The sequence below is a fragment of the Balaenoptera physalus genome (genome assembly GCF_965194825.1).
Source record: "Balaenoptera physalus genome assembly, chromosome: X".
Taxonomy (NCBI): Eukaryota; Metazoa; Chordata; class Mammalia; order Artiodactyla; family Balaenopteridae; genus Balaenoptera; species Balaenoptera physalus.
The window spans coordinates 44321375-44345527 of NC_138903.1; the positions used below are offsets into that span (position 1 = coordinate 44321375).

Sequence of the window (24153 nt, forward strand, 5' to 3'; positions counted from 1 at the left end):
AGAAGAGGGCCTGGGATCATGTGACTATTTTCCATTTAATGTAGAAGCTATGAGATACTAAAAGGAGAATGGACTAATAATAAGTGTAAAGATGTAGTTTAGTGGTAGAGTATCTGTTGTATATGCAGGACTTCCTAGGTTTTATTCCTGGCATCTCCATTCTCTCTTTCCCTCCTCAGAAGACAGGGCAGGGCTATATACTCTTCAAGTCTTTTGTCAGTTACTCATATATATATTTTTTAGCTCCTGGAACAAAGCAGGTGCTCAATAATTATTTGTTGAATGAATGAATTAATGTAGGAATGAAATGAATGAGCATATCGGTTGTATTACTTGCTTTGCCACAATGTAGCACTGTGACTTTGGGCAGTTAGCAAGCTACAGTTTTGTTGTCTGTAAAACGGCAATAATAAAAGTACCTACCTTTTTGGACAGTGTTGAAAACAATTAAACAATTTGTAGCAATTAGCACAGAGCTAGCGCTCAGTTAATGTTAGCTACTATTAGCTCTCTGAACTTTGGGGGCTATCCATAAAATAAGGGCAATAATTTCTGCTCTGCTTCCCTCACAAAGGCCCCTTTTGGCCGCGCCGCGCGGGCTTGTGGGTCTTAGTTGCCCGACCAGGGATTGAACCTGGGCCAGGGCAGTGAAAGCGGCGAGTCCTAACCACTGGACCGCCAGGGAATTCCCAAAAGCTTATTAATATTAATGTTTTAATTCACTACATAATGCAGCGGCTCTCGCCATCCTCCAGCAGGATTATTTAAATGAAAACGAGTCTTTAAAGAGACCCAGTACTCCCGCTTGTCAGCCCAGCCCAGTGCAACCAGGGGTACAGGAAACCACGCCCCGTTGTGAAGTCAATTAGCTGCAGAGTTCAGTTTAAAAATACCCAGCCCCGCCCCTCCTTGCTAGGCGAGCTCAAGTCTCAACTGCACGCTGATTTGCCCCTGCTGGCCAATCACCACTGATCTGCCTCCTGGGCTGTAATTTTCAAAATTCTCTGCTGGGCTGATTGGAGAGAGCAGGGGGTAAGTTGAGACGGACGCCGGTTGCTGCGACGCGGAGCTCCGGTCATTTCCCGGGCCTCTCCTGGGCTAGGACTGCGTCCGTGGTCTTTCCTCTTCTGCCCTCAATCTCGATATGAGGTAGGCACCTTTGAACTTGTACTGCCCGCTTGAATGTCCGGTTGTGTCGCACGCGGGTGGGTCCTTGAGCCTCACTGCAGTCCCTTGTAACTCACTGTCTTCTTTTGCCGGGATGCATGGGATCCCTGACACGAAACCTTTGCTTTTTCCTGTCAGTCAGCAGTCTTCGGAGAGAGCCCTGTACGAGGTTGGGGAGGGAGTGTGTATTAGTGGGTGAGATGGCAAAGCAAAAAAACAAACCAAAAAAACCAACAAGCAAAAACAACAAAAAACCAAAACTGGGTCTCAGCTTTTAAATGGAGCTACCAGTACACATGCCTGAATCAGAGTACATTTACGTAACGTCTTTTCACAAGCGAAACTGTGCAGGATCAATTTCATCCGCAAGACATATTTAAGCTAGAGAATGCTACTTGAGGGATGTCTTTTGAACTACAGGTTGAAGGATATGAAGGAAGATGGACACATGTGTCCTTCCTCCCTTGTCGTCTCCACTGGCTCTCTTCTATCATCACCACCTCAAACCTCTCCAACTCTGGCTTTCCACTGCTCTCTGCTGTGGTCCTCTTGGAATCCTAGAATGTCAGAAGTTGAAGGGATCCTAGAACAGTGCTTCTTAAACTTTAAAGTGCCTACAGATCACCTGGGGTTATTAGCTTGCACTTCCTGATTTGGTAAGGCCTACCTCGGGGCCTGAGATTTTAAATTGCTAACAAGCTCCCAGGTGATGCTAATATTGCTGGTCCATTGACCATGGTCTAAATGTCGAGGAGACTCTGGTCCCACTATCTCATTTTATTAGGTGGGGGAAGGAGGCCTGGAGAGGGAAAAGGGACCTGTCCAGTGTCACTCAGCCAGCTAGGGCAGGATTAGAACTAGAGCCTAGGCATCCTTCCCAGCTCAGTGCTGCTTTCATTGACACCATGCTGCTTTCTCTCCCCAGTGTCTTGCTGTCTGTAACCTGCCTTTATATATGAAAAGAAGTCGCTGCTGTTTCCTGAGATTGTCTTGATCTACAGTTTTGGACTCTGAGCAATTGGGCTTCTAAACAAGCCAACTTGCCCCTGTGTGGGTTTCAGCACCAGCTCTGGGATGCCCAATAGAGTCTTCAACACTCATCAGTGTGTATGTAGGGGAGATGGAAAGTCTGGAAAGTAGAAAGGATTTTAATTTTTTTGTCCAAGTAAGGCTAAGGGTTCTGTAGGTGGTAGAAGTTGAGAGTCTTCTGCAGAGTGTCCTTTTATGAAAGCATGTTTCTGGTGGTGTCAATCCCCTCCCCCTACCTAGTGGCGGGGAAATTAGTTACTTAAGTCGGTGTCTGTGTCCCCCAAAGCAAGTGATTATTGTTCAGGATAATGAAGGTGATACATGACCATCATCTGAAAAACCTTATTTTCTCTGAGGTTTAGTCAACCTGTGATGTCATCAGCTGAAAGTTTTCTGGCCTGTTGACTCCAGTTTGATTTTTTCTTTCCGCTTGAAAGATAAAGATTTCAGAACATGAGTCTTTGGTCATCCATAAAAAATTGTATGAGATGTGAATAATAATAGTGGAGTGAGTGGTTTTCATACAGTGCAGTTAAGGGTGGGTTCACTCAATTTAGCTTTATTGCTGCTTGGCTGAGTTTTGAGGGATGAGATGGAAAATAGGTTTGGATTTGGAGGAAGAGAAGGAGAATAAGACGCACCATTTATTCTGAGTACTTACCAGGTTAAGCTTTGCACATACAAATTTACATTTGAGCCACACAATACCTCTGCAAGTAAGAGGTGGTATAGCTCTTTTGCAAATGAGGAAACTGAGGCTCTAAGATGCTAAGTTGGCTGATTTAGGAGCCCAGTTGCTTCTTAAAAAAAAGTCTGTGTTCATTCTAACTCCTCATTACTCCTTATACTACCACACTATGGCCTTTCACTTTGGGCTGTGGGCTATTTTGGAATCTTTTTTGCATACAATCAGAGAGACTTCATGGTATTTTAGAAAAGAGCCCTGGAAAGAGCTGGGTATTCTATGCTGCTTAATAATTTGTCCTGTGTAGTAAGTCACTTAACTCATCTGGGACTATAAAATGGAAAGAATTGTACTTGCCCTGCTTACCCTCACAGTTTTGTTGGGAGGATTAACTGACATAGTAAATGTGAAGGCACATACTTGTACTGACTTTTCCTTGCCAACAAAATGTTTAATATTCTCCATCCAAAGCAAAGCCCAAGTTAGCCTTTCTTCTTTCTTAAACCTTCCCCTCAAACTGCAGTCTTCTCTGCAGTCTTACCAGCGTGGCCCCAGCCTAGCTTGCAGCCTCTTTCTAACTCCTCCCCAACGCATTCTTTATACTCCACACTCCAGGCAAGTTTGGATGTTCCCAGACTTGCTGTGCTCTGCATGTTCAAGCCTCCGCCTAGGCTCAGGCTTTCTTTGCCTGGAAAGCTCCCCTGTCTACTTGGGAACCTTTTTGTCGTTTAAGTCCAGATGGAATCTCCCACAAGATTACTGACTTTCCATTATGTTTCTAAAGTACTTTTTATCTACCATTTTTAAATCATTTGTCATATTTTTATGTTACTGTTAGAGCTGTGCCTGTGAATACTTCTAGGGTAAGATACATGATTTATTTGTGTTTGTATCTCCATTGCCTGAAGTATCTGGTGCATTGCCTTTAGGGTCTCTCTTATGGAAGCCTGTTCTTTGTCAAATGCAGTTGAACTTGGACACTGAATATGGGTGGGGTTGGAAGGGCAGTTGTATTTGAGTGGGAAGGGTCTCTTGGATATCCAAGAGCTGATTCCTCCTAATTATGTATTTGCTTGTAAGATACATAAGTATATCATACTATTGGGAACTCACAAACTAAAAGAAATTTAAGGAATGTAGAATGGGATCCCACACTGAGATGGGGTGAAGGTAGGACTCTCCCAAGGTCTGTAATGACTGTTAAATTTTTATGTCAAGTGATTTTCAACAAGTTAGTTCCTTCTGTTGTTATCTTTTGATTTGATTTGATTTTTTTCTTACTGGGTGTCTGGAACTGGATTACAGTTTCTTGATTGAATGCAGCCTTTGAATACCCTCTGGCCTATTGTGCATACGTGTGTGTGTGTGTGTGTGTGCAGTGTATTCTTTTGCCTTCTCTGTAGCATCATTATAATTGCTGTGGCCAGGACCCCATGCCTTTTAAAGAACATTAACCCTACCAGCGAGCCTCCATACTATATGATCTGTCATGTTCTTGATTATTTTCAATGCAAAACTGTTAATTTGTCCCCAGTGTTCCTAGGCTAAACTAGGGGCTAGGCCACAGTCCCAGTGCCCACAGGGGGTGGCAGGCACTGTACTGAGCTTTTTACATAGAGTATCTCATTTAATTTGAACAGTGCCCTGCAGAGGTACGTATACTTATCTCCATTTTACAGATGAGATAACTGAAGCCTAGGGAGTTTAAGTCACTTGCCCATGGTTAAGTGTGGTAGAACCAAGATTTGAGCCCAGATCTGCTTAAATCAAAGTATGTTTTCTCCTAGGGATGCTATAGAGAGACTGGGTTTTCTCAAGGATCTCCAGAGAATTCTGATATTTCTGGTGAATGGTGTTTTAAAGAGTCCTTTTCTGATTGCAGCCCTGCCTTGGATAGATGCTGCTGAATCCATAAGAAATGCCACTGCCACTACCACCCCAGCGCTCCAGACGTGAGACTAAGAAATCTCAGTCCAGCAAAATTGTGCCCAGTGATCATGGCCCATCTGAAAAGGTTAGAGCAAGCTGTCCCTCCCAACAGTGTTTCAAATAAGCTCTTCCTGCGTTTGTTCAGTCCCTATCCTCATCCCTACATCTTTTGAAATATGTGTGGTTTAATCTGAGAAAGTGGGAAAGGGTGGCAGACCTTGTAGTTGGAGAAGACCAGCAAATTAGGACTTAGGGAGAAAGTGTCAACTCTTCTTTCCCGTAAATGCATGGCTAAGATGAAGGCCGTTCTCCATAACCTTCCAAAGCAAAAAATACTCAGTTCTCATTAGTGATCACATCTATACTCTTACTTTCTCTGAGATGCTCAAAGCACCTTGCCAGGTGGCTGCTTGGTACATCCTGGGGAGAGTATGAAGATTAGGTCAACAAACGTATTATAATGCTTTTTACAGCTATTAAATTTGAAGAATGGGCCCATTTTGAGCCTGCTGTTTTGACCTTGTGGATAGTTTGTCATTCCGACCCTGCGATGTTCTATGTTCCTCATCATTCATATTTTAATCAGAATTTTACTAACCTGATGAATTGTCATTAAGAGAGTATTTCCTGGAGCAAACATCATTAGGCCAATTTATTTTCCTTGATTGGTTTTCTCTCAGCACAGATAAACACTTTCTAATCATTTTCATTTTTGTCTCACTGAAATGATTTTCTTAGAGGGGCCAAATGTGTTTTTCCTATGTAAATTTGGCAAGAAAGATTTGATACATTGATCAGATTTTTGTCCATATCAAATTTTCTGATTAGAGTTCTGCCACTGTAAGTTTTCTTTTGTGGCCGTTATTTTTCCAAATCCAACTCTCTCAGGGCACATTTTGCAAATATAAATTTTATTGAGTTCAGTTTTACCCATTGATTTTATTTGGGGCTGGTTATTTCTACCAGTAATATTAAGTAGGAATTGGATAACAGGCCAACAGTTAATTTCTTAGCCAATTTGAGAGAAAATACTAATTTATTTTTGCTAATTATTTCCACTAGGATTATTTATCATGAACTAGATAAGAGACTAATAGTTTACTTATTTCTTAGCTTAATCAATTAAAAAACAGAAGTAATTCTTCTCAGCTCTTTCAGGATTGCTCCACTGTGCTAGATTGTTCTATTGTAATATGAATCCAGTTCTCTAAATTTCTAATCACTTACTGTGTCATGTACTAACTGTCCATGATGTAAATAGAGAACAGGGAAAATAAATGGTCGGACCTCAATGTTCTGCTTCATATTATTAACAACTCTCTGACATAGGTAGGGCAGGGTTCTCAATTCATAAAGGAAATCTGATACTTAGGAGACTTTCACCAAATAAAAACTGTTAGGGAACAGAAAAACCCTACAGCGTGATTTACCTTAACCTCTAACCCCACAGAGATAGTCTTGCTCATTTGGGAGTGGGGTAAGGCATGTGTAGATAAACACTACCTAGAAAGGAAACTCCCTTTGATCCAAAATATTCACCCTTCCTCCTTTCCCCCATCTCTCCCTTGTATACACTAAAAGGGATTAATATGAATTACCAAACTCCTTTCTTAAAGTACAGAATTTTCCCTATGAGGTTTAAAAACATATTGGACTATATACTTTTAAAATACTATTTCTGCCCGTTTACAGTTTATATAGATTTTTAAAAAACATGTTTTCTCTTATTTGATCCTCAAATGAGGTAGGTCATTATCCCAATTTTACTGATGAGGAAATTGAGTCTCAGAAACTAAGTGACTTGTGCGAGGTCGATAGCTAATAAAGAGCTGATCCTGGATCAGTATCTAGGTACGTGTGTTATTGTCCTTATTGAGAATGTCTTAAATCAACTACTTAACGTAAGAGACACTTAAGTTTTGTTAAATTATTGAACTAATTTACCTGGGAACGTCCATATTAAAGGAATGAGTGGGAGTTGCAGGGTGGTGGGGGTGGTGATGGTTAATCTTGGCTAGTATAGCCATAAATAGGAGAGGAGTAAGAGAGAAAATTGGCTTCACCAAGCTAGTTTGCTCATTCTGAGAGTTACACTGACAGTCATCTTTTCTCCTCCCAGCCTTGTCCCTATCATCAATGATTATCTCCTTCAGGGACTCTCTAAGCAGTGGGTGCCAAAATTTCCTTTTGTTGTAGTTTATTGGGGTTTATTATAGGCGTCTGCAGTTGCTTGGAGATTCAGCCATTCCCCGCCTGAGCCCCAAAGATGACCTGAAGTCCCTGAAAAGACTGCTCACAATTGGATATACGCATTTACCTCTTTTACTTTTTTAGAGAGAGGAGAATTACCAAGCAAAGATATCTCCATCTTCACCTCAGGGACCACTGAAAAAGAGGTCAGCTTTTGAAGATCTCACCAACGTGAGTATGCCAGTCCAATCCTCTGCCATGGTGTCGCATAAGGTTTAGACAACCTCTTCCTTGAGGGACCTTTCCAGTTTACCAAACTCTGACCCTCTCTAGAATGTTGAGAGCCAATTTTATTTGGAATCAATGACCCAATTTCAGAAACTGCAGTGGCTCTTCTGCTGGCACATACCATCTGGATTAATTGATGGAGCTCTCTGGAAGCAGCAGAGTGATTATGAGATACAAAATTGTAGACAAATATGAGAACTTTGGGATCTTGCATTTAGATAAAGTCCAGAGGTGGCTCAGCTGGTTGCGTAGGCCTTGGAGGCAAGTACTCTGGTAGATTCATTGTAGTCTAGGGCAGTGTTCATCAATTCAAGCACTGTGGGCATTTTGAACAGGAAAGTTTTTCTATTGTGTACGACTGACTTCAGCCAGCATTCCTGGTCCCTAGCATTAAGTTCCAGCAGCACCCCAGTCATAGTGACAATCAAAAATGTCCTCTGATGTACAGAACCGTTGATGACCACAGTTCCATGATCTGGTTTTCAACTAAGGAGATCTAGAAACTCAGTTTTGGCTAGAATTCTTGAGTTCACTTCCGAGTTACCTCCCTTCTGGTGTTATTAAGGCGCCAGCAAAGAAAATCAAATTTACTAGTTAGAAAGTTACTAACTGAATATAGAATTGAGTCAGAGGTAATCTTTGGTCTTAGAAAATAATAGTAACTGATGTCTCCTGAGTGTTTACCACGTGTCAGGCACTATTCTAAGCATTTTTCCCTGTATCCACTCACTTAATCCTCATAAAATCCTTTGAGGCAGATACTATAATTATCTCCACTTCACAGATAAAGACTTGCCCAGTGTTGGTTTTGAAGTCTTTTTCATCTAGGATACAGAGAACCCTAGTGAACTCTATCCTGCCCTCTATAATAGTGTCCTTCTGTGGCTACCAGAATTCTTACATCTGCTAGATAATATTTTACCCCCTTGGGCAGGATTGGATAAGCATTGGCAAAGTTCTCCCCTTTGTATCTCTGCTCTTTAGATGCTATGTGACCACCTTTGTGCTAAAACAGTCTTTTCCCTATGCAGATTACAACATGTATGATTGTGTTACAGCTTCCTGCATAATCAGATTTACTCTAGATTGGTTGAAAGAGCTACCTCCCACACAGACCTGTAAGGTTAGATTCATTTCCTGACTTATTTAACCATGGCTCTAGAAACTTGGTTGAAATAAGGTAGCCACACAAATCAGGAGCAGATGCAGCCCATCTTAATGTAGCTTCCCTTGGCCTCCAGAGTCCCTGATGGGAGTCCAGTGACACTGTGCAAAGCAAAGTCTAACCACATATGAAAAACTTTCCTGCCATGTCTCAGTCCTTTTTTTTTCGTGAAGTTTATATCATCATTCATAGAGAACAAACACAAATAAATTAATAGGAAACACATGCTAGGACCCTCCTGATTCTCCAACTGAATTCAACATCTGTTAGGCCACATACCTGTCCAGGGTTGGGGAAGCAAGGCATCCCTGAGCAGTATCTCTGCCTCTAGCTTTTCAGAAGCTCAGAAAGCCCGTATCCCTTTTGCGTTCAAGTTCTGGTCACCTTGAATGGTCTTTGGTGCTTTCCAGACAAAGTTCCATCATTACAGTGTACCTAAGCCATTCCAGGGTTGGGCATTTCTGCAGACGTCTGAGCTCATTTCTTTGAGGGTTGAGGACTCCTTTCTCTCTGAACTTTGGGGATTTCCTTTATGACGATTTGCTTCTTCCTGTCAGTATTACTTCATTTACATGTCCCCATATCTGTCTTCTCCTCAACATTCACCACAGTGAGGTCCTGGCTTGCCAAAAGAGCTGATCTGTTTTAATTAGTTAGTCTGCTGTGAGTGTTCTTTTCCCCCCTCTCCTTTATCCTTTCAGCATGGGAAGGACTTTTGATTTGTTAGAGCTGGTCCAAAGCCAGTGGATGAGGAGATAAAGTCTATTTCCTAAATTATTTTTTGTCAGTAGGATTCTCATCTCTATTTTCCTATTTTTTGGTGAAAGAATTATGGGGAGATACTGGTAAAGGTCCCCTTGAGCTTAGATCTGAAAATATTAGTGCTTTGAACCTTCACACATGGCAAGTTGAAAGTTTCACCCTGGGGATTAGGGTCTCCACCTCTCTCCTGCCAAGAACGCACATCTTTTCCAATTCTGGATCTCAGCTGGACACACAAGGAGTCTGTAAAACCTTAGGTGAAATTAAAATGCAAACTGTGTCAAGCTCTTTGAAGAGCAGAAGTGGACAACAACCTGAGGGCCTAAGAAAGAATTCCCTGTTGGATTGTAGTTGCTTATTATGATACGATGATACAAAGGCATAATTCTTTTATACTTCATTTGGAAATAATTTCAAATTTATGAAAAGTTGCAAAAATAAAAAACAGTACAAAGAACACACATATGCTGTTTACCTAGATTCACGTATTACTAACATTTTATCCTATCTGCTTACATACATCATGGTCCTTTACCATGAAATACTTAGGGTATTTCAGCGTATATAGAGAAAGAGTCTCTATATACTATTTCTCTTCAGAGAAATAGTCTTATATAAACACAGTGCAGTCAACAACTTTATAAATTTACACTGATATAGTGTTTTTATGTAATCTGTTGTCCATATTCCAATTTTTTTCCGTTGACTTTGTAAAGTCAATGTTATAAGCATTTTTCCCCCTCCAGTAAAGGATCCAGTCTAGGGTCGTTTACTTGTCATGTCTCTAGCTTCTTTTAATCTGGAACACTTCCATAGCCTTTCTTTGTTTTTTATGATATTTTTGAAGAATACAGTCCGACCCAACCCCCCATTTTAAAAATAGAACATTCCTCATTTTGTGTTTGTCTGATGTTTCCATGTGATTAGATTGATGTTATATACGCTTGGCTGGAGTATTGTGTAGGTGATGTTCTGTCCTTAGAGTATCACATCTGGAGGCACACGACATCCATCTGTCCCTCATTGGTGAGGTTAATTTTGATCACCCAGTCAAGATGTTGTCTGGCTTCTCCGCTGTATAATTACTGTTTATTTTTTTTCCTCTTGCCACTAATAATCTGTGGGACACACTCTTAAGAGCCTCCAAATAGCCACTCTTCATCAAAATGTCCCCTAGATTTAGCATTCATTGATGATTTTTGCCTAACACAATCTTTATGATGATTTTTCCAACTCTAGCACTTGTTCCCCATTTACCAGTCTACAAGCAGAGGCCTCCCTTCTTCCCTGTTTATTTATTATTGGTATAGACTTATGAATTCCTATTTTTTCAGTGGTTTGTTGTTCAGTATTGTATTTTATTATTTTGGTGCTCAAATTGTCCCAGATTTGGTCACTAGGGTCCCCTTTAATCTGACTACTGTGTCTTTGTGACATACTATCATCATTTTTTGAGCATTTTCTTTCCAGCATAACAGGATGTTCCAGGATGTTCTTGTACCTATTTTATTGCCATGGAGTCAACCATTTCTGTGAAGAATTCCTGTTCCTTTTAGTGGGGAATGGTATTAGAGACCAAGATCTCAGTGCTAGGTGTGCTACTGGGGTGTCTGCTTTTTCTGCCCTTTCTGCAGACAGAGTTAGGAAATGTCTGCATGTATATATACATATAGATACACACATATCTGTACTTAAACATATATATATATATACACATATATCTATATATACAAATACATACACTCCTGTATACTCAGATGTATATACACATATACCTATTTAAGAAATCATGAGTCCACACAGCTCCCATTCCAAAACGTACAGGGTTCTTTCTTGTATTCCTCAATCCGTGTTTATATGTTCCTTCTCTACAATGAGAACCATGGTTCCCAAGATCATCAACACATTTACTCAATACTATAATACATCTAAAAGAGTTTCAGAATTACTTCTTTCACACCACCATAATAAACACACCTACTAAAAAGAGTTCCAGATTTATTTGCAATATTCTCCACCATCCCACAAATGCATCCTGACTGAGGATGTATATGGTGAGGGTGTATAGTCTGTGTTTACTTGGATTAGTTGTTTATTATCTTGTATTTCCTTCTGTTTTCTTTCTTTTATCCTTCAGTGTGGTTATGGTATTTATTTGGAATATAATTAGATTCAGTTTGTTTCATTTTAAAGGCATAACCTTTAAGATTATTTTTATTGACATTATTCACAGTCCCATGATCTCTTCTACTGTTTAATAGAATTAGTCATGATTAGAGTTTCTGGTGGAGCTCCCCAGAGCCCCATGTTAAATAAATATCCCCTCAGTGAGATGGGATAGATGTATCACAGGTAGTGTTGTATTAGAGGTCTATCCTGAAAAGCTAGTTGATCTTGGTATACTCAGGCAGCAAAGCCAGTTATATTGCCTTTTCCCCCCTCTAAATATCTTATGGGGTCAAAATGGAATGTGATGTTTACAAAACATCTTTTTGAGAATTTGCCAGCCAGTATACCTGACATTGGAGATCAGAACTACATCATATGTATCTTGAAATCACTTAGGGCTGCTATTTAGCTAATATGCACCAGGACTACTGTACTGCCAGCTTCCATCATGACTAGTTGGCACCAGTACCATACTGGTTGTAAGATGTTTTGATCAATGTTCCTGGGAACACCCAAACAAGGTGTCCAGGGTGTGGATGTGTGTCAGGACCTTCCTATGAGAACCACCTATTGGGTAATTTGAGGTTCTCTCTCTCTCTCCATTTCCTTGCTTCCTCCTCCAGACCAGCCCCCCCACCTTTTTTTTTTTTCTTGCAGGCTTCTCAAAGTCAACCTGCCAAGCCCAAGAAGGAAGCCAGTAATGAGTTTGTTAAAGATGTTTCCAAGAAGATAAACAGGAACACACCTGCTCGTGGGTGAGTACGAGGGGACTCAGATGGCATTGTTTTATATGGTAAAGGAGAGGGTGTGACATCCTTTTGACTGCCTTTTGTCCCCATTGAGAACATTTTTAGTGAGCTACAGTGGTGAGTACTACATTAACTCTGGGTGCTTAGATGGACTAAATTGCTGAAGAATTACAGGCCTCATCTCACCACCACCCCCAATCTTTCTCTCTCCCTCTCTCTGCCCCCCTCTCTCCCTCTCCCTCTCCCTCTCCCTCTTTCCCTCTGTCACCCACCTACATGGTGTGTGCATATTGAAAGAGCTGTTGTCATTGAGGAATTTGCCAAAAGGTCTTGTGCTCATCTTTTCTCTATTTTAGTACTTCAGTCCTTGACTGAGCTACTCTGTGGTTGAGAGTGTGGAGGCAACCTAACTTTTCAGGGGATTCTCAGCAGCTGGCTGATAGCTTGCCAGTCTGCTTATCCCATTAGAACCCTTAGGGGGAGGTTTGTTCCTTGTTACTGTAGAGAAATTACTATCTCCTTAGGCCAAAAATGTGTGTTTTCCAGCTGTTATAGGGAACTGATCACAGGTTCTGCAAGTAGATAGGAGTATTCTCATCTAGGATCGGGAAAAGGATTTACTCCTAGGAAAATTTCTATTAGAAGAAGAGTTAGAAAGTGGAGTGAGACCTTTTTATATCCTCTCCTCATTCCAGTGGGAATTACTTCTTTCTGGAAGAATAGAATAGATCAGCTAGATAGCTATAACCCGGCTAAGCATGGGTTCCAAATGGTAAGGGGAAAAGTTTGGGGAACTCCAAAAAATTAACATGCCAGGTCCACAGGACACTTTGCTAATTACCCAGCAGAAAGAAATCATACCAGAAGATTAGCATTTAGCCCTACTCAGTTTCTTGCTGAAATGAAATTCCTGGGATTTGCGTGTGTATTTTGACCTTAATTCCCTGTGTTATTTTCTTTTGAATTTCTTTCACCATTCTGACTTTAGCAGGGAAATCCTCACAAAATGCCATAAACATTCTTGTCCTCATTCAGAGTTCAGTGAAATGGACCCTAATAATAGTGCTAGAGCTAATAGCTAACATCTATTGAGAGTTTACTGTAATCACACATTATTCTAAGTGGTTTTTTTTTTTTTTTGGTAACAGCTTTATTAGGATATAATTCACATACACAATTCACCCTCTTAAAATGTACAATTCAGTGGTTTTTAGTATATTCACAGAGTTATGCAGCCATCACCACAGTGAATTTTAGCATATTTTCATCAACCCCAAAAGGAACTCTACCTTTAGCTGCCACCTCTCAGTCCTCCCTACCTGTAGGCAACCACTAGTCTACTTTCTGTCTCTATAGATTTATCCATACTGGACGTTTCCCAGAAATGGAATTGTACAATGTATCGTCTTTTGTATCTGGCTTCTTTCACTCAGCATAATGTTTAAGGGTTCATCCATGTTGTAGCAGGTATCAGTACTTCATCCTCTTTTATTGCCAAATAATATTCCATTGTATGGATGTACCATATTTTGTCTATCCATTCATCAGTTGATGAATGTTTGAATTGTTTCCACCTTTTGGTTATTGTGAATAGTGCTGCTATGAACACCTGTGTACAAGTTTTTGCTTGAACACCTGTTTTTAATTCTTTTGCATATGTAACTAGAAATGTAATTGCTGGGTCATATGGTAATTCTATGTTGAACTCATTGAGGAACTGCCAAACTGTATTCCATAGTGGTTACACTATCTTACATTCCTACCAGCAGTGGATGAGGGTTTTGAATTTTCCACATCCTTGCCATTTTCTGGGGTTTTTTTGTTTGTTTGTTTGTTTTTTGTTTTTTGTTTTTTTAATGGCCATTCTAGTGAGTGTGGGATGGTATCCCATTGTGGTTTAGATTTGCAGTTCTCTGATGACTAATGATTTGGGAATCTTTCATGTGCTTATTGGCTACTTGCATATCTTCTTTGGAGGAATGTCTACTCAGATCCTTTGCCGATTTAAAATATTTGGTTATTGATCTTTTTATTATTGAGTTGTAAGAATTCTTTATATAATTTAGATACAAGTCCCTGATCAGATTTATGATTAGCAAGTATTTTTCCTCCATTCTGTAGGTCTTTTCATTTTCTTCTTGGTGTTCCTTGAGGCATAAATATTTTTAATTGTAATGAAATCCAATTTATTTTTTCTTTTGTTGCTTATGCTTTTGGTATCATAATCTAAGAAATCATTGCCAAATCCAAGGTTATGAACATTTACTTTTAAGATTTTTTTCTTTCTAGAGTTTTAAAGTTTTAACTCTTAATTTAGATTGTTGATCCATTTTGAGTTAATTTTTATTGTTGGTGTATGTTAGGGGTCTAACTTCATTGTTTTGCATGTATTGATAGATATCCAGTTGCCTCAGCACCATTTATTGAAAAGACTAATCTTTCTCCACTTAATTGTCTTGGCACCCTTGTTGAAAATCAGCTGACTGTAAATGTGTTTATTTCTGAACTCTCAATTTTATTCCATTGACCTACATGTCTTTCATTATGCCAGTACTATGCTATCTTGATTATTGTTGGTCTGTAGTGTGTTTTGAAATTGGGAAGTGTGATTCCTCCAACTTTGTTCCTCTTTTTCAAGATTGTTTTGGCTCTTCTGGGTTCCCTGCAATTCCATATAAATTTTAGAATCAGCTTGTCAATTTCTACTAATAAGCCAGCTGGGATTCTTATAGAAGTTGCCTTGAACCTGTAAGTCAATTTGGGGAGTATTACCATCTTAATACTAAGTCTTCCAATCCAGGAACATGGGATGTCTTTTCATTTATTTAGATCTTTAATTTCTTTTAACATTTTTTTGTAGTTTTCAGAGTATAAATTTCTCACCTCTTTTGTTAAATTTATTTCTAAGCATTTTATTCTTCTTGATTCTATTGTAAATGGAATTGTTTTCATAATTTCATTTTCATGTTGTTCATTGCAAGGATATAGAAATACATGTGATCTCTGTATATTGATCTTGAATCATAGAACTTTGCTGAACTTGTATATTAGTTCTAATAGTATTTGTGTGTGGGTTCCTTAGGATTTTCTATGTATAAGGCTATGTCATCTGCTGATATAAGTAGTTTTACTTCTTCCTTTCCAATCTGGATCCCTTTTATTTTATTTTCTTGTCTAATTGCCCTGGCTAGAACCTTTAGTACTGTGTTGAATAGAAGTGTTCAGAGTTGAACATCCTTACCATCCAAGAGTTGAATGACCGACTTATTCTGGTTTTCCTAGGACTTTCCCAGTTTTAACATTGAAAGTATTGCATCCCAGGAACCCTCTCAGTCCTAGACAAACAAGAACAGTTGGTCACTCTATTGAGGAAGCCTACTCTGATCACCCCAGGCTTTAGATATCATAGACACTAAATACCTACTTCCTATACCAGTGTTTTTTAAGAGATGGATTTGGAGAGGCAGGCAGGAGCAAGATCACCAGGGCCTTATGGACCATGGCAAAGAGTTTGTACTTTATTCAAAGAACAGAGGGGTTCAGTTCTAAAGCGTCAGCAATGCTATATTAGTTATTCACTACTACATGACAAATCCTCCACCCCCCAAAAAGTGAGTTGGACATCCTTGTGTTCTCCTTGATCTTAGGAGGAAAACATCAGTCTTTTACCATTAGCTATGATATTAGCTTTGGGTTTTTCATAGATGTTCTTTCATAGTTAAGGAATCTCCTTTCTAGTCCTAGTTTGTTGAGTTCTTTTATCATGAAAAGGTATTGAATTTTGTCAAATGATTTTTCTAGATCTATTGAGATATCTCGTCATGTAGCTTTCGTTTTTTTTTTTTTAATTAATTAATTTATTTATGGCTGTGTTGGGTCTTCATTTCTGCGCGAGGGCTCTCTCCAGTTGTGGCAAGCGGGGGCCACTCTTCATCACGGTGCGCGGGCCTCTCACTATCGCGGCCTCTCTTGTTTCGGAGCACAGGCTCCAGACGCACAGGCTCAGTAATTGTGGCTCACGGGCCTAGCCACTCTGCGGCATGTGGGATCTTCCCAGACCAGGGCTCGAACCCGTGTCCCCTGCATTAGCAGGCAGATTCTCAACCACTGCACCACCAGGGAAGCCCCCTAGCTTTCGTTTTTATTCCATTAATATGGTGTGATAACATGAATTGATTTTCAGATGTTAAACTAATTTTGCATTCCTGGGATAAATCCTAGTTGGTCACAGTGTATAATCCTTTTATATACTGCTGGATTTGGTTTGCAAGTATTTTGTGGAGGATTTTTGCATCTGTGTTCATAAGATATATCAGACTTGAGTTTTCTTCTGATGTCTTTGTTTTTGGTATCAGAATAATATTGGCCTCATAGAATGACTTGAGAACTATTCTTACCTCTTCCTGAGTTCATGAAATGTTGGTATTAGTTCTTCTTTAAATGTTTGGTAGAATTCATCAGTGAAGGCATCTGGGCTTAGATTTTTCTTTGTGGGTAATTTTTGATTATTAATTCAGTGTCTTTACTTGTTATAGCTCTGTTCAGATTTTCTGTTTTTGAGTCTGTTTTGGTAGTTTGTATCTCCCTAAGAATTTGTCCATTTTGTCTAAATTATCTGATTTATTGGCATGTAATTGTTCTAACAATGATTTAAGTGTTTTTATGCATATCAATTGCTCAAATCTTTACAATAATTCTATAGAGGAGGTAATATTATGACCCTCATTTTACAGGTGAAAAAAGTGAAGCATAGAGCATTAACTTGCCCAAGGTCACCCAGCCAGTAAATGGAGGAGCCAGGGTTTGGATCCAGGCAGTCTAGACTCAGAATGCATGCTCTATCATAACTAGACTATCTGAAGACTACTTCTAAAAGTTCTCATCAGGAGGCACCTGGAACCTATCTGGTCAGATGGAACCTTTTGAGGCACTTTCTTTTCTTTTTTTTTTAACAATTCAGTAATTAAAAAAAAAATTATATTTATAGAGTTGTATAGCCATCACCACCATCTAATTTTAGAACTTTTTCAGCACCCCCCTGCCAAGAAACTCATACCCATAGTCCCTTCTCTTTCCCAGTCCCTTTCTACCCTCCTCCCTACCCCTTCCCGGCTTCAGGCAACCACCAACCTATTTTCTGTTATGGATATACCTCTATGGATATGTCTCCTCTGGATGTTTCATATAAAAGGAATCATATAATATCTAGTCTTTTGAAGGTACTTACTCTTGTTCAGACTGATCGTATTTACCTTTAATTCTCTCCCTTTTCTTATTCTGATTTCTAGTCATCCAAAGATTTGGTCACACCAGGTTAGTCACTCTGATTGGATATGCAGTCCTATTCAAAACAAAGCTTTGCATCTGACACATGTGAACAAATGTTTATTTTGGTCTTTTTTATTATCTCCACTAGGAAAACATCTTGTAAATAGCCTAGAGTGAAAGGAATATAGTTAGATACCATGAACGTTAAGTACCAGCCCAACTCTCTCTTATAAGCCTTTTATAAGCCTCTCTCTTATAATCCTCTCTCATAAGCCTTCAAACAATATTCATTTCAACCTGAATTTTATCAGATGCCTGGTGCTGATAGACAAAGACAAATAAATACAGCTAGTGAGGGAGACATATATAAGCCAATCACTCATACAGTGTGGTAAGTATTATAATAAAAGCCTTTGTATATAAATAAAGTTAATAAATCATATATGAGAAAGCATAAATAACATGATTTCAGGGAAATTTTTTTAGAAAAGTATGGGGACCTAGGTCATAGAAACTATACTGTGTGCTACTTAGTTGATTTACTATGGTACCCATTGATTTTTACCCTCTAGTCTGTCTCTTGGGGTTGAAGCCCTTTCCACTTCCATACATTTAGTAAGTATAGTGACAAAACGAGATGGTAGGTGAGGATTCTAGGAACTACATGCTTCTTACCCAGACATTGTTTCCTTTACAGGTATAAGCTGGAACTCTCACCAGTAGTAGTCTCAACCACCATGGTACCAAATATTATAGATAAACCGCTCATTCTGGAGATACCTACCAGCTCCAAGACACCCACTATTGAGGAGGCATCTCTTTTCAAAAAGCCTTTCATTTTAAAAGAGGAACCCACTACTGAGGATACAATCCTCATCAAGAGGTCATTAAAGAAGAGCACAAATCAGGGGGAGGTGTCCCTCTTGGAGAAGCCACTGTCCTTGCAGGAGGAGACTGACAGTGATGTTGTAGAGCCAATGACTTTTGGGAAGAAGCATAAAACTGAGAAGGCAGCCATCAACAAGAGTACATTATCTTTAAAGAATATGTGCACACATCAGGGGAAGCAGTCCTGCACGAGGGAAGAGTTGGCCTTGCAGGACGTCTATGTTGAAGAGGATTATTTCTTTATGGAGCCCACGAACTTTAGGAAGAAGCCTAAAACTGAGGAGGCAACCCCCACCAAGAAGCTGTTGTCTTTAAAGAAAAAGTGTACCACTCAGGGGAAGGTGTCCTGTATGAAGAAGCCACTAGTATTGCAGAAGATCACCTCTGAAGAGAAGTCACTCGCTAAGGAGCTGTTGTCTTTTAAGAGAAAGCCTACCACTGAGAAGGAGTGCCTTTTCCAGGAACCATCTGCATTGCCAAAGAAGCACACCACTGAACAAGAGGTGTCCATCTTGAAGAAATCATTGGCCTTGCAGGAGAAGATCGACACTGAAGAGGATTCCATCTTTAAGGAACCATTGGCTTTTAAGAAACAACCTACCACAACGGAGACAACCCTCACCACAAGGACATTATCTTTAAAGAAGAAGTGCACTACTCAGGGGAAGATAGCCCACTTGAAGCCATTAGTATTGCAGAAGACCATCTCTGGAGAGAAGGCACTCATTAAGGAGTCATTGTCCTTTAAAAAGAGGCCTACCACTAAGGAGGAGTCCCTCTTCCAGGAGCTATCTGTGTCGCAAGAGAAGCACACCACTGATGGGGAGGTTACCCTTTTGAAGAAGCCAGGGGCATTGCAGGAGGAAAAGGATGGTGAAGATGAATTTCTTATGGACCCAATTTCCTTGAGGAAGAAGCATACTACTAAGGAGGCAACCCTTTCCAAGAAGCCATTACCTTTAAAGAAGAAGCGTACCACTCGGGGGAAGAGGTACCGCTTGAAGAAGCCACTAGTATTACAGAAGACCACCTCTGAAGAGAAGTCACTCATTAAGGAGCCGTTATCCTTTAAGAAGAAGCCTACCCCTAAGGAGTCCCTTTTCCAAGAGCCATCAGCATTGCAGGAGAAGCACACCACTCAGGAGGAGGTGTCCATCTTGGAGAAGTCGTTGGTCTTGCAAAAGACCCCACCTGAGGAGGAGTCCTTTTTAAAGGAGCCTTTGGCTTTTAACAAGAAGCGTACCATTGAGGAGGCAACCTCCTCTAATAAGCTGTTATCTTTAAAGAAGAAGTGTACCAGTCAGGGTAAGATGTCCTGTTTGACCAAGCCACTAGTATTGCAGACCATTTCTGAAGAGAAGTCACTCATTAAGGAGCCATTATCCTTTAAAAAAAAGCCTGCCACTGAGGAGGAGTCCTTCTTGAAGAAACCATCTGCACTGCAAGAGAAGGACACCATTCAGGGGGATTTGGCCCTCTTGAAGAAGCTATGGGCATTGCAGGAGAATATAGACAGTAAAGATGAATTTCTTATGGAGCCAGTGTCATTTAGGAAGAAACATACCACAGATGTGGCAGTCTCTACCAAGGAGTCATTATCTTTAAAGAAGAAAAAGTGTACCACTCAAATGATGATGCCTATCTTCCAAGAACAGTTGGACTTGCAGAATATGATTGGTGAAGGTAAGGACTCCTCCTTTATGGAGCCAATGTCATTTAGGAAGAAGTCTTCAACTGATGAGGCAATTCTTACCAAGACACCGGCATCTTTAAAAAAGAGGCAAATCACTCAGGGGAAGACGTTCCTCTTAAAGAAGCCACTGGTCATAGAGAAGACTACCTCTGAAGAGGAGTCACTCTTTAAGGAGCTGTTGCCCTTTAAAAAAAAGTCTACAACTGAAGAGGAGTTCCTCTTCCAGGATCCATCTGTACTGAAAGAGAGACACACCACTCTGCAAGAGGTGTCCCTCTCAAAGAAGCCATTGGCCTTGCAGGAGAATATCACCACTGAAGAAGAATCATGTATTAAGGAGCAGTTGACCTTGGAGGAGAGGTCTACCACTGAGGAGGAATTCTCCTTTCAGGAGCCATTTTCATTGCATGTTAAACCTACCAACAAAGATGAGTCCCTCTTCAGGAAGTCTTTTGCCTTGCAGAAGAAGACTGATAACAAAGAGGACTCCTTGAAGGCACTGTTGGCTTTGCAGGAGAAAACCACCACTGAAGAGGAATTCCTTTTCAAGAAACCATTGGTTCTGAAGGAAGAGCTCTCCACTGAGGTGGCAGTGAGCATAGAGGGGCAATTATCTTTAAAGAAGCCCACTGCTCAGGGGGAGGTGTTCCTCTTGAAAAAGCAGTTGGCCTTGCAAGAAAACATCACCAATGAAGAGGAGTCCCTTATTAAGCAGCCCCTGGCCTTGCAGGAGAAGCCCACGAGTGAGAAAGAGACCCTCTTCGAGGAGCCCTTGGCCTTGCAGGAGAATCCCACAATTGAGGAGGAGGCTATCCTGAAGGAGCCCTTGGCCTTGCAGGAGAAGCCCAGCAGTGAGAAAGACTTGTCTTCCAAGGAGCCATTGGCCTTGCAAAAGAATCTCACTCACAAAGAAGACACATTTCTCAAAGATTTCATCAACCTCCAAGTTGAAACCAGCCCACATGTGTCCACCACTGCCCCTGACTCTAGAACAGGCTTGTCCAGCACTGTCACCGTGTCCAGTGTGGGCAAGTTCAGTACCACAAGCCAGTTCAGTACTTGTGAATCCAGTTCCAATAAACCTTTCTCATCTCAGGACAAGAGATCAGAGAAGGAGGTATTCTGCTTTCTTTCTTCTTAAATTAGATGAAGTGTTCTTTGTTGTCCTGGAGGTGGCTGCTAGCAAAGAGATTTTTTTTGCCTTCCTAAGCAATTGGTATTAAATCAAGTTGGCCTTGTAGAATCTCTTGACTTCGTGATTGGCGTAGTGATGTACCTGAGCAATTAGAAAGTATTTATTCCAGGAATACCCCCAAAGGTCTGGAATACTGTGTGTGTGTGTGTGTGTGTAAATATACATATACATATATATATATATATGTATATATATATATATATATATATATATATATGTATGTATGTATGTATGTATGTATGTATGTATACGCTTTTCAGTAGTGGTTAGACAATTTCTTTCAGGAAATTGCCTTTCTTAGTGATTGCAATCTGCATTACATTGGACCTTAGCCAAAGATGGGTTAAGTTCACAGAGGCATCTTCCAAGGAAGATGGTTTTTAAGTTGTAAATTGGAAGGACTAAGGGATGAGATTTGGCAAGCAGGAGAAGAAAGACCCCTCTTGTAGGCAGAACAACCTGGTTAAAGGTGTAGAAGGGAGGAAAGGGCTAACAGGAAGATGAACTGGGCCAGATCAAAGCACTGAGACATAACAAGGGACCTAAGAAGACAGGTGACACAATTTGAAAGAGTAAGACAAGAATGTCTTTCTTGGAGAATCTTGAGCTTACCTGTAAAAATAGTGTCTGGTTCTTAGGGCAGAGCAGGTGTGTACAGGAGGACTAAGCATTTCTTGGATACTCAACAGTATGAGGATTACAGGACCAAGGGGTGCTCTGTTATGGCCCAGGACATATAAGGCTTGAGGAACCTTAGGAGAAGATGACAGTGGGAAGAAAGGAGTCATTTTTTATGTATGTGTGCTAAGCTTTTCTTGGAATCTTTCTCTTAATAGGTCTTTCTGGTGATTTCCAAGCAGATGACCCCACTGGAGGATGCTGACAAAGACCACAGTGATCCATTTTTCAACTCAATATATATTAAGGATATCTTCAGTTACATGAAGGAGAGAGAGGTGTGTAGGTGGTGAGGGTGAGGGGCAGTGATTTCCAGTTCTCATTTTCTCATCACACATCCTTCAAATGCACGTTTAAAGGGGAGGTAATAATGATGATGAAAACAATAATAGCAGCAACTGACATCTACTGGTAGCATACTATGAGTTAAACATTGTGCTAAGGGATTTATAAACATTATCTTGTTTAATTTTCCCAATAACTTCATGATGGTAGGTATTATTATCTCCTTTTCATAGTTGGGGGAAACTGCTCAGTCAACACAAATAGTATGTGGTAGATCTGGGATATGAACTAAAGTCTAATTACCTTGGAGACCATAAACCTACACCTCTAATTGCTGAGGATGTAATCTCAGACACAAAAATTGTCAAGCGGGCTTTTTCTGAGTGACTGCTCTTAGGGATCTTTTCCCTTCTCTATGCAAGTTTCTGGCATCATATGTAAAACCAGACCTTTTATTCCAGCTCTCCAACCTGGTGAAATTTTCTTTCTCCTTTGAAATCTGCCAGTCTCTTTTACCACTAATATTCATCAATTCCAAATTTTCTTCTGTCTCTCAGTGGAACAGATGGGACCAAGGTTATCTACTAACTAGAATTTTAGCAGGCCATGCATAAGAGGAAGGATGAATATCTCATCTTCTCTCTAGAGACACAGCAATAGATTAACTGACTCCAGAGCCTGTACCTTTTCTAGTATACCTTGGAGGAAGCAAGAGATAATTTTACTATACTAAAAGTACGAGCCTTAGCTCAGCAGTATTGGTCTCACTTGGGGGTCTTATGGGAGATTGGGATTGACATATATACACTTATATGTATAAAATCAACAACTAATAAGAACCTGCTGTATAAAAAAATAAACAAAATAAAATTCAAAAAAAAAAAGAAAGAAATGCAGAAACCTAGCCTCACCCCAGACCTTCTAAATTAGAATGTGAATTTTAAAGATCCCCAAGTATCTTTCACATATGCATGTTAAAGTTTGAGAAGGACTCCTCTACACAGCCTGGTATTGTGCTTTAGACTGAATTGCAAAGAAGGGGCAGAATCTCTTTGGTATTCATCTATAGTCATAGGTGTCTTCCTGCCCATATTCCATATTCTCCTGGGCTCCTCAATATCCACCCTGACACTTAAATATCATGTGTGTCCATTTCCTAAGGATAACTGAAACTTGTCTGGAAAAGGATACTTTTCTCTGCCCCTATCTGATACCAGCTGAAAATAATGATTTAGAACCCTGAGGAAATTACTTATGTTAGGTTACAATTTTTTTCTGAGATATTAGTTGCAAATATTTTTTCCCAAGTTACAATTTTTGAACTACAAGAAGAGTTTATTTGTTAACACTTCTTTATTCTTGCTGCCAGGAAAAGTTCATACTTAAAAAATACATGACCAGGCAGACTGATATCAACAGTGACATGAGGGCCATTCTCGTGGACTGGTTGGTGGAGGTGCAGGTAAGCCTAACAACTGCTGCCTTAAGGGGCTGCTGTTCTCTTTATCAATTATTCATTCAGCATTGCCAGGTCCCAAACATAGTAAAAATTTACTGGGTCTACAGAACTGAATAAGCCATGAATCCTGCCATCAAGGAGCTTATGACCTAGGGGACAAGATAAGACAAGCAGGCAGATAAGAACAATACAAAGTAGAATATACTAAGTACTATAAGAATGTTATTAATAAGACACTCGGAGAACCCAGTGGAAGGAGAGATATTTCTAGAAAAGGCAATGATGGTATGGCAGTTTAATCATTCTCAAAATCCTGTAAAAGTATATCTTGTGATTTGGATAGGGGTTAGTGACAAAGTCTTTCAAGCTTTGGATGGGATGCGTAATAGGAAGGACATTGTAGCCCCAAACAGGGCAGATGGCTGTTTGTTGAGGGTTGGATGTTGAGGGAATATTGTTATGAATACTTAATTATCATTTTATACTAACAAAGGATAGCCCAGAATAGTACCTGGATGTAGTAGGTGTCAATAAATACTTGTTGAATGAATGGA

The 24153-nt window shown here is 40.0% G+C and overlaps 1 protein-coding gene across 3 annotated transcripts in view; it reads left to right on the plus strand.

Moving 5' to 3' along the window:
• Window positions 1-216: 216 nt before the first annotated feature.
• CCNB3 (cyclin B3) overlaps window positions 217-24153 on the plus strand; it is a 65415-nt gene continuing 41478 nt past the window's right edge. Inside the window, exons 1-7 of one of the 3 annotated variants that reach the window (XM_082445108.1) lie at window positions 217-1149; window positions 4764-4895; window positions 7145-7231; window positions 12042-12139; window positions 18099-21099; window positions 22035-22133; window positions 23510-23602. In XM_082445108.1, the coding sequence (XP_082301234.1) occupies window positions 4800-4895; window positions 7145-7231; window positions 12042-12139; window positions 18099-21099; window positions 22035-22133; window positions 23510-23602 (3474 nt within the window). In that variant the 5' untranslated portion in view covers window positions 217-1149; window positions 4764-4799. Of the gene's footprint in view, window positions 1150-4245; window positions 4896-7144; window positions 7232-12041; window positions 12140-18098; window positions 21100-22034; window positions 22134-23509; window positions 23603-24153 lie in introns of those variants that run through there. The other 2 variants (XM_082445110.1, XM_082445109.1) reach the window with 2 other exon arrangements.